We start from the raw sequence: 12,600 nt of genomic DNA, 5'->3' as shown, positions 1-12,600 counted from the left end.
GAGTGGGCCATCTCCCAAAAATCCCCCTCCACCCCAACCCCAGGTGTGCTCTGACACTCTTTGGGTGTGAGGTTAGGCCTGGCAGCAGTGGAAGGACGATGCTGCTCCCGGTCCTGTGCTCACCCTGCTCTCGGTGCCCCTCGCAGTGCTCCTGGCCAGGCTGGCATGTGAGGTCCCTCCGAGCTGCCCCAGCTGTTCAGCCTTCCCCTGGAGGAGTCACACTGGCCAAGTTCTCCTCTGTCTGTTGTCCCCTGCTCCATGTCATGCGGAGCAGCTCCTCTTGCTGCTCCCTGCCAGGATTTCTGCTTGAGCTCCTGCTGTGGGTTTTCCTTCCTCTGCTATTCCAGGGATGCCCTTTCCAGCTCTTCTCAGTGTGTGGTCCCTATTTTAGTTTTACCCTTTCTCTTCTGTTGAGGAGCAGTGCAGAGCTGACCTCTTCCACTGGAATCATAGAATCAGAATGGTTTGGGTTGGAGGGGACCTTAAAGCTCATCTCACTCCAACCCTGCCAACCCAGCTCACCTTCCACCACACTAGGTTAGTCCAAGTCCTGTCAAGACTGGCCGTGAACACTTCCACAGATGGGGCAACCACAGCTTCCCTGGGCAGCTTGTGCCAGGGCCTTCCCACCCTCACAGGGAAGAATTTTTCCCCAGTACCCAATCTAAATATCTCCCCTTTTAGTTTAAAATATTCCCCTTGTCCCATCACTGCTTGTCCATGTGAAGAATTGCTTTCCCTCTTATTGATAAGTCCCCTTTAGGCACTGGAAGGGCTCTGAGGTCTCCATAGAGCCTTCTCCAGGGGAACACCCCCAGCTCTCCCAGCCTGGCTCCAGAGCAGGGGGGATCCTGCCCACAGAGCATCTCCATGGGGTCCCCTGGACCTGTTCTAACAGATCCACATCTTTCTTATGCTGAGTCCTCCAGAGATGGACAAAACTGAGGTCTCACAAGGGCAGAGTAGAGGGCGTGAATCCTCTCCCTCGTGTCCTTATGGCCCTGCACAACAAATTCCTGCAGAGCCCAGAGATCCATGTGCAGAGATGGGTCACATCCAGGTCCCCAGCCAGGCTGTGACTGAGGCTGCTGGAGTGGTGGCTGCTTCTCAGCTGCCGGGGGAGATGCTCCCCTGAAAGAGCAGGACAGCTATTAGCTGAAAAACACCCTCCTGTAAAAGAGGAGCTGGAGCTGCTAAATGAGGCACCACAAAGGAAGCATTCAGGTAGGATTGCCACAAAAGAGGAGGTCAACTACTAATTTGGTGTGCGTAAAGCTAATTTAAATCAGAGCCAGCTTTTGCTGAAAGAATTTAATTTAATTTAATTTAATTTAATTAACAATAACAAAGAAACACCTGTTCTCATTTTACCCTGTGTTAGACTGAAAAAGCCACCCTTCTCCACTTGGTGAAGTTCTGTGCTTCTATCCATGTGGTTAATGCCTATGGCATTACCTGCCCTTCCACCCATCCTATTTATTTATGACACAGCAGCTATTGCAGGAGGGCTGGGACGTGGGATACCCTTATTCTGAAATTGCTTGCCTGGTTGTGGTCTGGCTGAATGCAATTGCAAAAGCTGCCCCTCCCATTCCCCCTGGACGTGCCTGGGGGATGTCACAGGGCTGCCAAGCCCAGCTGTCCCCTCCGGGGCAGGGACGAGGCTTGGGTTGAGGTGTGTTTGCATGCCAGGTGGCTCCTCGAAGCCTTGCTGTTTGCAGGCTTTGCTGCTTATGGAGGCAGCCAAGGCCCCCCACAGCCCAGCTTTTAGCACCAGCACAAAGTGTGAGACGGTCCCTGCCCAGGGAGGCTCCTGTGCAATAGAAAAAGGCAGATCGGAGTCACAGCCCAGAGCCTGAAACCGGAGAGGTGAGCCTGAAGCAAGGCTGAATGCTGGACCTGAAGCACAAAAAGCATCTCTGCTGCTGCCAGCAGACACCAGTGTAGTCCTGCCCCCGTGCAGGGCTGGGAAGGGACTGTCTGGTCCAGGCAGGAGGGCTGCGAGGTCTGCTGTCTCTCAGGGGGGAGTGGGAGGCTCTCCAGGCCCCGCAGTCCCAAGTGGCTCCAACTAATGCTCTCCTTGCCTTTTGCCCTCACAGAACAAAGTCAATTTTGTGGACGACAGTTTCCCCCCCGGGCCCAAGTCCGTGGGGTTCCCAGAAGGTGACAGCGTGCAGCAGCGGGTGAAGCAGTGGCTGCGGCCCCACGAGATCAGCTGCAGCATCTTCAAGGACCGCTCAGTGAAGTGGTCAGTGTTCCGCACCCCGCGGCCCTCGGACATCCTGCAGGGACTGCTGGGAAACTGCTGGTAAGGCCGAGTGAGCTGGGCTACACCCTCCCGCCCCTTCCCTCTTTCCCTCCTCTTCCTCCAGCTCCAGCTCGGCCCCCTCAGCCCTACTCAAACCCATTTATGCCCCCGGGCTGTAGCCCATGCTCTGCCTCACCCCCTCCCAGCACTGCCCTCCTGTGCTGCCCTCCCATGCTGCCCGCCCCTGCTGCCCTCCCATGCTGCCCTCCCGTGCTGCCCTCCCGTGCTTCTCTCCCGTGCTGCCCGCCCCTGCTGCCCTCCCGTGCTGCCCACCCGTGCTGCCCTCCTGTGCTTCTCTCCCGTGCTGCCCACCGTGCTGCCCTCCTGTGCTTCTCTCCCGTGCTGCCCACCCGTGCCGCGCTGAGGCCGCCCCTGCCCGGCAGGTTCCTGAGCGCCCTGGCCGTGCTGGCCGAGCGGCCCGAGCTGGTGGAGAGGGTGATGATCACCAGGACGCTGTGCCCCGAGGGCGCCTACCAGGTGCGGCTGTGCAAGGATGGCACGTGGACCACGGTGCTGGTGGATGACATGCTGCCCTGCGATGAGTGCGGGTACCTGCTCTTCTCCCAGGTTAGTGCCACGGCAGGACGGGGGTGGGCAGTGCCCCAGGACTCAGGGAGGCTCATCCCAGACTGTCGCAGGAGAGGCAGTGGGAAGAGGCACTGCTGGGGTTCATGTGAGGCCCCTACTTCGTGCTGCATTTAGAGTCATAGAGACACTGAGGTTGGAAAAGGCCCCAAACATCATCAGTCCAACCACTGATTAAATACCCCTTGCCCGCTAGACCATGCCATAAAGCACCACATTGACTTGTTTTCTGGACACTCCCAGGGATAGGGGCTCCACCAGTGCCCTGGACAGCCCATTCCAATGCCTGACCACATTTCATTAAGGAATTTGCCAAATAACCAAGCTAAACCTCCTTTGGTGCAACTTGAGTCTGTTTCCTCTTGTCCTGTCCCTGTTCCCTGGGAGCAGAGCTTGACCCCCCCCCGGCTGCCCTCTCCTGTCAGGAGTTGTACAGAGCCACAAAGTCTCCCTGAGCCTCCTTTTCTCCAGGCTGAGCCCCTTTCCAGCTCCCTCAGCCCCTCCTGGTGCTCCTGACACTTCCCAGCTCCATTCCCTTCTCTGGACACATTCTAGCCCCTCAACGTCCTTCCTGTCATGCCAGGTGTCATTGACCTTGCCCACCTGGGCACATCTGACTCATGTTCAGCTGCTGCCAAGCAGCACTCCCAGCTCCTTTCCCAGCAGGTACTTCCCAGCTGCCCCAAGCCCGGAGCTGCCAGGGCATGCTGTGACACAAATGGAAGATCCAGCGCTGGTTGCACCCTGTTTGCAGCTCAGGACACTGCTCTTTACTGTGTCCTCAAAACAGCTGAGCTCTTTGAGGCCATGATATCCATCTATTTAGACCCCTTTTGGCATTTCCCAGGCCGCAGTAGAGAAGTTTCATTCACATTTACTTTTCCCTAACTCCTTGCACCACAGCCACTTCACTTGCAGGGAAAGCCACCCATATTCTTCATATAAAAGGAAAACACTTTAACCTGTGTTTTGCACTGTGAGGGACTGAGGGAAAGCTGTTGCTTTCCTCTGAGGAGAGGTCTGGCAGCTTGGCTGTGCCAGGGAGGACCTGTGGAGAAGGAGGGGATGGCACATGGAGCAGCCTGTTCCCAGCCAGTGCCCAGGTACTCTGAGCACGCTGGGGTGGCATCTGCCCAGGTCAGTGGAGCTCCCTCAGCCCCTCCAGGACATCACTGTGCCCTGCCCTGCCTGGCAGCCCCAGGGGCTCTTGCTGGGATCATGTCCATGAAGGAGACTGAGAACATCTCTGTTGAAACTCAGGGGGCAAAATCTGCTAAAGGAAACAAAGTACCACTGTCAGGAAGAGACAGGGACTGGGACTGCTGGCTTGGATTTCGTTCTGCAAATCCAGTCCTCTGGGTTTTGAGACACAGCCATGTCAGGAGAGGATTCAAACTTCAGAGTAGGGAAGAAGGAGTTTGTGTCTACATTCTGCCTCAGTAGACAAAGCATACAGATGCATTTCGCTGTTTCAGCATAAGATTTACCTGTCTTGGTTTTTACCTTTTTTTCCCATCTTTCATGAATTTCAAGTCTGCTTTTGGAGTTTCTTTAAGATTTTGGAGTTTTTTAAAGAAAACCATGTGGAGGTTTTCACATGGGCTGGACTTGCCTTGCCTCTGTTTCCAGGGGCATCTGAATCGTGATGAGATTTTTCTGCTGAGTGTTCAGCTGTGGGAGTTGGATGTGGGGGATATAAAAGGAAAATCAGAGTTTTAAAAATAAAAGAAAATCAGGCTCTTATCTGAGCTCCCTGGCTGTGGATCAGGCAGAAATAAACAACATGGATTTTGTTCAGTGAGGGACCCAAAAACCAGCAAAAAGCACTTTTAAGCTCTCTTTATCCGTCAGAAAGAAATCTTCACTGCCCTCCTTTCCTCTGCCAGCTCTTGGCTGCCACCTGTGAGTCACACAGGCACAATGTACCAGTGATTTTCCCTGCTGCTCTCCAAGCACCGGATACCAAACCCCATTTGCTGGAAAAAAACTTGTGTTTTGTAATTAGGCCTTGTAGTTACTCCCTGTGCTGGAGTTGAGGACTTTGCCAGTCCAAGTTTTTGGAGCTTGTCCTTGAAGCAGTGTCTGTGTTGCCTGGGTGGAATCCAATCAGTCCTGTGGCCATCTGCGCTCCGGGGAGCCTCCTCTGCCAAAGAGGGGTGTTGGTTTGGGTTTGCAGAGGTGTGTGAGTTAAAGGCAGCTGTTCCAGATGTGCTCTACACCACAGAATCCTAAATGTCCTGAGTGGGAAGGGGCCCACAAGGATCATGAGTCCAACTCCTGGCCCTGCACAGGGCACCCCAGCAATCCCACCTTGCACCTGAGAGCGTTGTCCAAATTTGAGCTCTGTCAGCATTGGTGTCCTCTTCCATTATTAAATGATTCTAAGTTCAGGTTGAAGTGGACAGAAGGGGCTCAGGGTGGGCACACACCCTGCCAGCCTGATTGCTGGGCACCCTAGAGTGCAGTTCTGTCAGCATCCAGTCCTCTTGGATGTTCATTCCAGGACTTCTTCCCAAGGGGAATTGAACTCTGCAAACAAGACACTGAGCAAAGAGTGAACGGGTCACCCATGGCCAAGGGGACCAGCTCCTGGCATGGCCTTGCTGTTCCAGATGGCTGTCCCAGTCCTGCCTGGTGGTGATGTGTCCCTCCCTGTCTCTGCAGGCGCAGAGGAAGCAGCTGTGGGTGGCCCTCATCGAGAAGGCGCTGGCCAAGCTGCACGGTTCGTACTTCGCCCTGCAGGCCGGGCGTGCCATCGAAGGCCTGGCCACGCTCACAGGGGCCCCCTGCGAGAGCCTGATGCTGCAGGTCAGCTCCACTAACCCTCGCGAGGAGCCCATTGACACTGACCTCATCTGGGCCAAAATGCTGAGTTCTAAGGAGGCTGGGTAAGACGAGGCAGGAGCAGGGACACTGGAGAGGGGGTGAGGGGGAGCATTCTTGTCTTTAGAGGCTCAGGAGAGGGGTTACTGCATTAGCTGGGGCGGAGTCCACCACCCTTGCCACTCATCTAGAGCATTGGTGGAGCTCCCACTCGAAGCTCTAAGAAATTATTTCTCCTGTGAGTGATTCTCATATGAAATTAAGAGCCTTGTGAAATTCCCATGCTTCCTATTGTCTTGCAGGAGTTAGGAAGTGGCACTGAGCCCACTTTGCTTTGAGCTTTTCTGTTGTGTGAATACTTCACCTTGCCCATGTCTCCCACCCATATGTGACATCTTTGCTAATGACACCTGACTAGCTCTGGTCTAGAGGGGGCACAGCCAAAGCAGAGACCTCCTGCTCATCACTTGGGGAGGAGGGCAGCTGGGTTGGCTGAAGGCTGGGGTATGTGGCCCCATGGATGGATAGCTCATGGCATCCCCCTAAACCTGCCCCAAAATAGTGTCCTCACCCCTGCCAACTTGTCTAGCTGCTGGACCACCTGCCTTTCTCCACGGCTTTCTGCCAACCAGCAGAAGTGTGCAGGACCCTGGGACCTGGTAGAAATTGGGGGAGGTTTGGGGCAATACTTACCAGTGCAAAGCAGCTCTCCTCGGAGCCTGGGCTCAGCATGCACGTGGGCAAGGGGAGGGAGCTCTGGCCAGCGGGGCCGGGCACTGCCTGGGGAGTGTTGTTGATCCCAGCAGTGTTGTTGCAAAGAGCCTCCTGGGAGGAAGCTGTCCCATGCCTTGTTAGAGAGGGATGAGCTTCCCCCACGGCAGGACCCCGAGGGTTTGCTGTCCCCGTGCAGGTTCCTCATGGGCGCGTCCTGCGGCGGAGGCAACATGAAGGTGGATGATGTGGCCTACGAGAGCATGGGGCTCCGACCCCGGCACGCCTATTCCATCCTGGACGTGCGGGATGTCCAGGGCTTCAGGTGAGCTCAGGCTGGAGCCTGCCATGCCACTGCAGCTGCTCCTGCCAGCAGACCCAGCAGAAAACCTGGGGACAGATAACTGAGGATATGGTGAACAGGACCTTGGGGACTCTTTGGTGTCCCATCCTCATGGCCAGCAAGGATGACAACATCCTAGGGTGTCACATAAATGTTGATATCATATGAGCTGTCCTTGCCTGGTGCTGCCTCTATGTCCAGGGGTGGAACGTTTCACTTGGTCTCACAAGACACAGAGGACTGAGTTGAGTTCTCACTTCGGTGAGGTGCTCAGAGCATAGTGCTCACCTTTGAATGGAAGTGGGAGAGAAGTGGGTGCCACCCTGACAGCTGGCTGCTGTAGGAAGCTGTATTTTCAGCCATGTCACTCTCAGCAGCCTCTCCCCTGCTGAGCTCCTTCCCCACAGCACCTGGCTGAGCCCCTTTGGGCAGGGAAGGGCAGAGGGAGCAGCAGCAGGACCAGAGCCACAGGACAGGGACATCTGGGGCCATGATGTGGGTGACACATTAGTTCTGGGATCCTGTGAGGGCTTTGTAAGGCGGGAGTGACAGGGTGTCCTTTGTGGGGGGCAGGCTGGATCTCCCCTCCCTCCTGGGTCTCTGACTTTTCCCCTTCCCCCAGGTTACTGCGTCTCCGGAATCCCTGGGGCCGCTTCTCCTGGAATGGCAGCTGGTCGGACGAGTGGCCGCACTGGCCGCTCCCTCTGCGCCACGACCTGATGCCCCATGGCAGCAGCGAGGGCGTCTTCTGGATGGAGTACAGCGACTTCATCAAGTATGGCACCACCAGAGCAGAGCCGTGGGGCAGGGAACAGGGCAGGAATGGAAAACGGGACGTGGGGTCATGATGGGGCAGGTGGGACCGGTCATCCCTAGGGAATGTGGGTGTCCTGCAGCATGGGACTGAGCCCGGTTTCCCCACAGGTATTTTGACTCCGTGGATATCTGCAAACTCCATTCGGACTGGCACGAGGTGCGTGTGCAGGGCGTGTTCCCCAACAAGGCCAACGGGCCGGTGACAGTGACGTCGCTGACGGTGTTGGAACGCGCAGCTCTGGAGTTTGCCCTCTTCCAGGAGGGCAGCAGGTGAGCTAGGCAGGGCAGCAAAATGGGGGGCTCAGCTTGGAGAAAGGGAGGCTCAGAGGGGACCTTGTGGCTCTGCACAACTCCTGACAGGAGAGTGCAGCCAGGTAGGGGTCAGGCTCTGCTTTCAGACAGGACAAGGGTAAACAGCCTCAAGTTGCACCAGGGGAGGTTTAGTTTGGATATTGGGGAAAATTTCTTCACTGAAAGGGTGCTCAGGCCCTGGCACAGCTACCCAGGGCAGTGATGGAGTCCCGATCCCTGGAAGGATTTAAACCTTATGGATGTGGCACCTGGGGACATGGGTTAGTGGTGACCTTGTCAGCGCTGGGTTAATGGTCTTGATGTTTTTAAAGGACTTTCCCAACATTTATGATTGCACAATTCTGTTTCTGTGGACCCAAAAGAAATCCAAACACATTGGCATCTCCCACATGGCATCTCCCAGTGTCACAGAGCTCAGGGATGGGCACCTATCATCCTCTCTCCAAATCTGGGGAACTGCTCATGTTTAGCTGGAACCCAGCTCCTGAGTACATGGCTGGTTCCTGGGGCTGGATATTTGGGGCAGTGGGATAGCTGTTCCCTCGATCTGCTGCCTGTGTCTTGGGTGACGTGTGACCCTTCCTCCCTGACACAGGAGGTCGGACACGGTGGACAGCCACTTGCTGGACTTGTGCATCATGGTTTTCCGGGCCACCTTCACCAGTGGGAACAAGCTGAGCCTGGGCCGGCTGATGGCCCACAGCAAGCGAGCCGTCAAGAAGTTCGTCAACTGCGACGTGATGCTGGAGCCGGGCGAATACGCCGTCGTGTGCTGTGCCTTCAACCACTGGAGCGCTGCCCTGGCCGGCCCTGCTGCCCAGGGTGAGGGCATGGAGGGGTCCTGGGGGAGTGAGGTGCCAAAGCCCTCGGTCCTCCTCATGGGGACCTTCTTGAGGGTGGAGGTTGCCTGTTTGATGTTGCACATGCATCAACCCTGGAGCACCATGCTCCTGGGGATTGTGACAGGTTGTGGGCTTGGTGACAGTTCCCTGATCCCCATTCCTTTGTGTGTCTATGTAGCTTCAAGTCCCACCAGCAGCCGACCAGCCACTGATTATTCCAGCTACATCCTGGCTATCTACAGCTCCCGCCTGGTGATGGTGGAGCAGGTGGAGGCACAGCCCACCACGCTGGCAGATGCCATCATCCTGCTGACCGAGAACAAGGGCGAGCGCCACGAGGTGGGTGGGGGGCACAGGGTGGGGGCTGCAGTGGGGAGAGGGGTGATGCTGCCAGAGGGAGCCTGGGCCTGTGGGGCCCTTGGGCAAGGCTGTGCCAGCTCTGGTTGCCACCCCTGGCTGCCCACCTCCTTTGTTCCTTGGGGCAGCGCGGGGCACCCCAGCAGATGGGCTGCCCTTGGCTAGAGTGGAAGATGCCAGTGCAGAGGTTTTGATTTGGGGACAGGGGTGCCCAGAGGATTCATCTTCTTCCCTGCTGTCTGCCCCAGGGCCGTGAGGGGATGACCTGCTACTACCTGACCCACGGCTGGGCAGGGCTCATCGTGGTGGTGGAGAACCGGCACCCCAAGTCCTATCTGCACGTGCAGTGCGACTGCACCGACAGCTTCAACGTCGTGTCCACGCGCGGCAGCCTCAAGACACAGGACAGCGTCCCCCCCCTGCACAGGTCTGGGGTAGGCAGGGGTGGGTCACGGGGGCTGCCATGGGGCTGCCATGAGGCTGGGAGAAAGGCAGAGCCAGGGCTGGCAGGGAGGCATGGACAGGGTGGGATTGCTGGGGCAGAGATGGGATTTTCAGGACAGAGGTGGGATTGCCAGGGCAAAGGTGGGATTCTTGGGGCAGAGGTGGGATTCCTGGGGCAGAGATCGGATTGCCAGGACAGGTAGGATTGCTGGGGCAGAGGTGGCATTGCAGGGGTAGAGGAGGCTGCTGCCCTGAGCCTCTGGCTCTCTCCACAGGCAGGTGTTGGTGATCCTGTCCCAGCTGGAGGGTAACGCCGGCTTCTCCATCACGCACCGCCTGGCGCACCGCAAAGCCACCCAGGCCTTCCTCAATGACTGGATGCTGACGAAGGGCACTCACAACCCGCTGCTCACGCCCGAGGTCGCTGGGCTGCATGGCCCCCGGCCCCTATGACGAAAGCCTCCCCTTCCCCGCCCTGCTGCCCCGTTCCTGTCACCGAGCCTCTGGCCCGGAGTGCCCCCGAGCCACCAGCGCTGAGCTGTGGGCACAGCTGGAGTGGCAGCCCCAGCACTTTGCCCCACGCCGCGGGGCCGGGGCGAGTTCTCAGGGCCAGCACCAGCCCTGCCTGCTGCCCTGGCACTGCTGCCCCCACGCACTTTACAAGGAGCGGCTGGGGGCATGGGCCATCTCAGGATCCCACCTGCCCCGGTCCTGTGCTGGGCCCGGTGCCCTCTGCCCACCCCGGGGGCTGGGGGAGAGGGAGGGGCTGGAGGTTGCTGTCAAGACCCTTCCCAGGCACCACGCTCAGGACTCTGCCCCTTCCCGTGGCGCCAGGGCACTGGCGCTGCAAAAAGCAGAATATACCTCTGATGTCTGTCCGTCTGTGTGAAGCTCCGTCTGTCCCCAGGCCCTTCCCGCTGTCTTGTTGCCCCCTTTGTCTGCTGCCAGGACCAGCGTGGTGCTGAGGTTGGGCTGGGGAGTGCCAGGGTCCCACTGCCATGGCGCCACCCATGCCAGGGACCCCCCGCCCATCCTGGGTGCTGGGGCTGGCAGGGAGAGGGCACAGGGTTGTCGCAGAAAGCTGCTGCTGAGGGGGTTTTGCTGTAATTGGGGTGAAACTCGCCACTTCCTGCTCGGCTCCGGGTGGGGAGCAGGGCCTTGGGGTGCTGCTGGCGGGGGCTGCGGCCCGGGGCCGCTCTCCCTGTCACACAAGTGTTACTATGCAAAGGCGGCCGGCGGGAGCAGTGCCTGGACAGAAGCCATGGCCCGAGCTGGGCTCAGCCCCCTGGCACTGCCCTGTGGGCCCCTCCTGTGCCCCGCTGAGGGAAGGTGGGCAGCAGGTACAGACCTGGGGCCAGGGAGCACTTCCCTGGAGTTACCACGAGTCCATGTGCTGGGGAAGGGGTGGTTTTGGGGGTGAAGCAGGGAGCCCCCTCCTCCAGAGCCCGAGTGCTGTGGGAGGCACTGAGCACAAAGCAAAGGCTGCACCTCAGGGTGCTGCTGGCCCTGTGGGTGCTCCGAGGTGGGGGCTGATCCTGGGGGGAGCTGCACCCCACGTTTTCAGGGCATCGTGGCTCTCTGACTTGAGATGTGAGTGCGTGTGTGTGAGTGTGTGTGTGAGTGAGTGTGTGTGTTGTATGTGTGTGAGTGAGAGTGAGTGTGTGTGTGTGTGTGAGTGTGTGTGAATGAGTGTGTGTGTTGTATGTGTGAGTGTGTGTGTGTGTGTGTGTGTTGTGAGTATGTGTGTGTGTGTGTGAGTGTGTGTGTTGTGAGTATGTGTGAGTGTGTGTGAGTGTGTGTGTGTGTGCGAGTGAGAGTGTGTGTGTGAGTGTGTGTGTGTGTGTGAGTGAGAGTGTGTGTGTGTGTGTGTGTGTTTTGGGGGTTCCCCTGTGTACCGTCTCCTTCCTGAGCTGTGTGGACTTACAGCTGAGGGGGGGCGATGGGCGATGCTGGACCCTGTTCTGGCAGGACCATGCTGGGGGGTCCTGCACCCCAAACCCTGCACCCCAAACCTGCACCAGCAGCTGGGCTGGGCAGAGGGTGCAGGGCTCTGTCCCTCTTTGTCCCCCAGGGATTGGGGGTGGCAGGGGGGGTGGGCTGCCCTGGCATCCTCCCAGCCCCCCCAGCTGGGGCTGCTGAGCCAAGCTCTGTCTGTACTTCTGTTTGTTGGTCTGTTTTCTCTCTTTCCAGCTCCTTCCTCCTTGGGATGATTTGTCCTTCACTTTTTTTTCTCCTCTCTCTTTCTGTCTTTCTGAGCTGTGAATATTTTTAACCCTGTAAATACTGTCCAGCTCTTCAGAATCATAGGATATTTTATCAATTGTAAATCAGATCAGTAATCCCTGTATGATATGAATTATCCATGGGTGGTTTTCAAACTCAGGTTCTGACGGACCAAATAAAGTTTTGTTTTTTACTGAAGCTGCCTGGTTTTGCTGTGGAAGAGACGAAAGAGATGGGTGGGCTGGTTTGGGGTTCAGAGCCATGGTCTTGAAGGCATTTCTGTGGAGCAGTGACAGTCGGTGCCGGGGGAGAGCTGAGCACCAGTAAAAGGGGAATTTGGAATCTTCCCGCACTTGGGGGTGTGGGAACGTAGAGAGAGGCGGAAATAAAGCAGAACAGAAGCAAAATCCAGAAATTCCCCTTAAATGAGCGGTGTTCTCCCGCAGGGCCGAGCAGGGCTGTGCCGTGGCCGGGAGAGGGCACCCACCGCCCGCCTGGACGCTCTCCCGCTCGTGCCTCAGTTTCCCCACCCGTTCCATGCCGGGCGGCGCGCTGGCCGTGCCCGCTGCGTGCCCGGCGCCGTGTGAGGAGCATCCCTCCGCCGCAGCCAGGGCAGCGCCCCGGCTCCTGCCGAGCCTTTGTCCGGCGGCGGGGCCGCCTGGCGCGGGGAGAACTTTCCGGCTGAGCGGAGGCGGCCGGCTGCCAGCCCGCTCTCGCCCGGGGTGGGCACCTTGAGACCAGTAGGGAGAGACAGAAGGAGAGGATTTCGCTCTTTCTTACAGCAACTTGTAATAGATTTTTCCGGGCGAAACATCTTTGCATTCAGGAGGCCCTGT

At 57.8% G+C, this 12,600-nt stretch overlaps 1 protein-coding gene across 1 annotated transcript in view; it reads left to right on the top strand.

The window, feature by feature from the left end:
- CAPN15 (calpain 15) overlaps positions 1–10,418 on the top strand; it is a 55,235-nt gene extending 44,817 nt beyond the window's left edge. The window contains exons 7-16 of the mRNA XM_077786782.1: positions 2,100–2,308; positions 2,692–2,875; positions 5,558–5,781; positions 6,627–6,752; positions 7,393–7,545; positions 7,695–7,856; positions 8,494–8,720; positions 8,919–9,079; positions 9,346–9,524; positions 9,817–10,418. Of these exons, the coding sequence (XP_077642908.1) occupies positions 2,100–2,308; positions 2,692–2,875; positions 5,558–5,781; positions 6,627–6,752; positions 7,393–7,545; positions 7,695–7,856; positions 8,494–8,720; positions 8,919–9,079; positions 9,346–9,524; positions 9,817–9,994 (1,803 nt within the window). The 3' untranslated portion in view covers positions 9,995–10,418. The remainder of the gene's footprint in view (positions 1–2,099; positions 2,309–2,691; positions 2,876–5,557; positions 5,782–6,626; positions 6,753–7,392; positions 7,546–7,694; positions 7,857–8,493; positions 8,721–8,918; positions 9,080–9,345; positions 9,525–9,816) is intronic.
- Positions 10,419–12,600: the final 2,182 nt, after the last annotated feature.

This window comes from Lonchura striata, chromosome 16 (assembly GCF_046129695.1).
Source record: "Lonchura striata isolate bLonStr1 chromosome 16, bLonStr1.mat, whole genome shotgun sequence".
NCBI lineage: Eukaryota > Metazoa > Chordata > Aves > Passeriformes > Estrildidae > Lonchura > Lonchura striata.
This window is presented reverse-complemented; position numbering and strand designations above follow the sequence as displayed.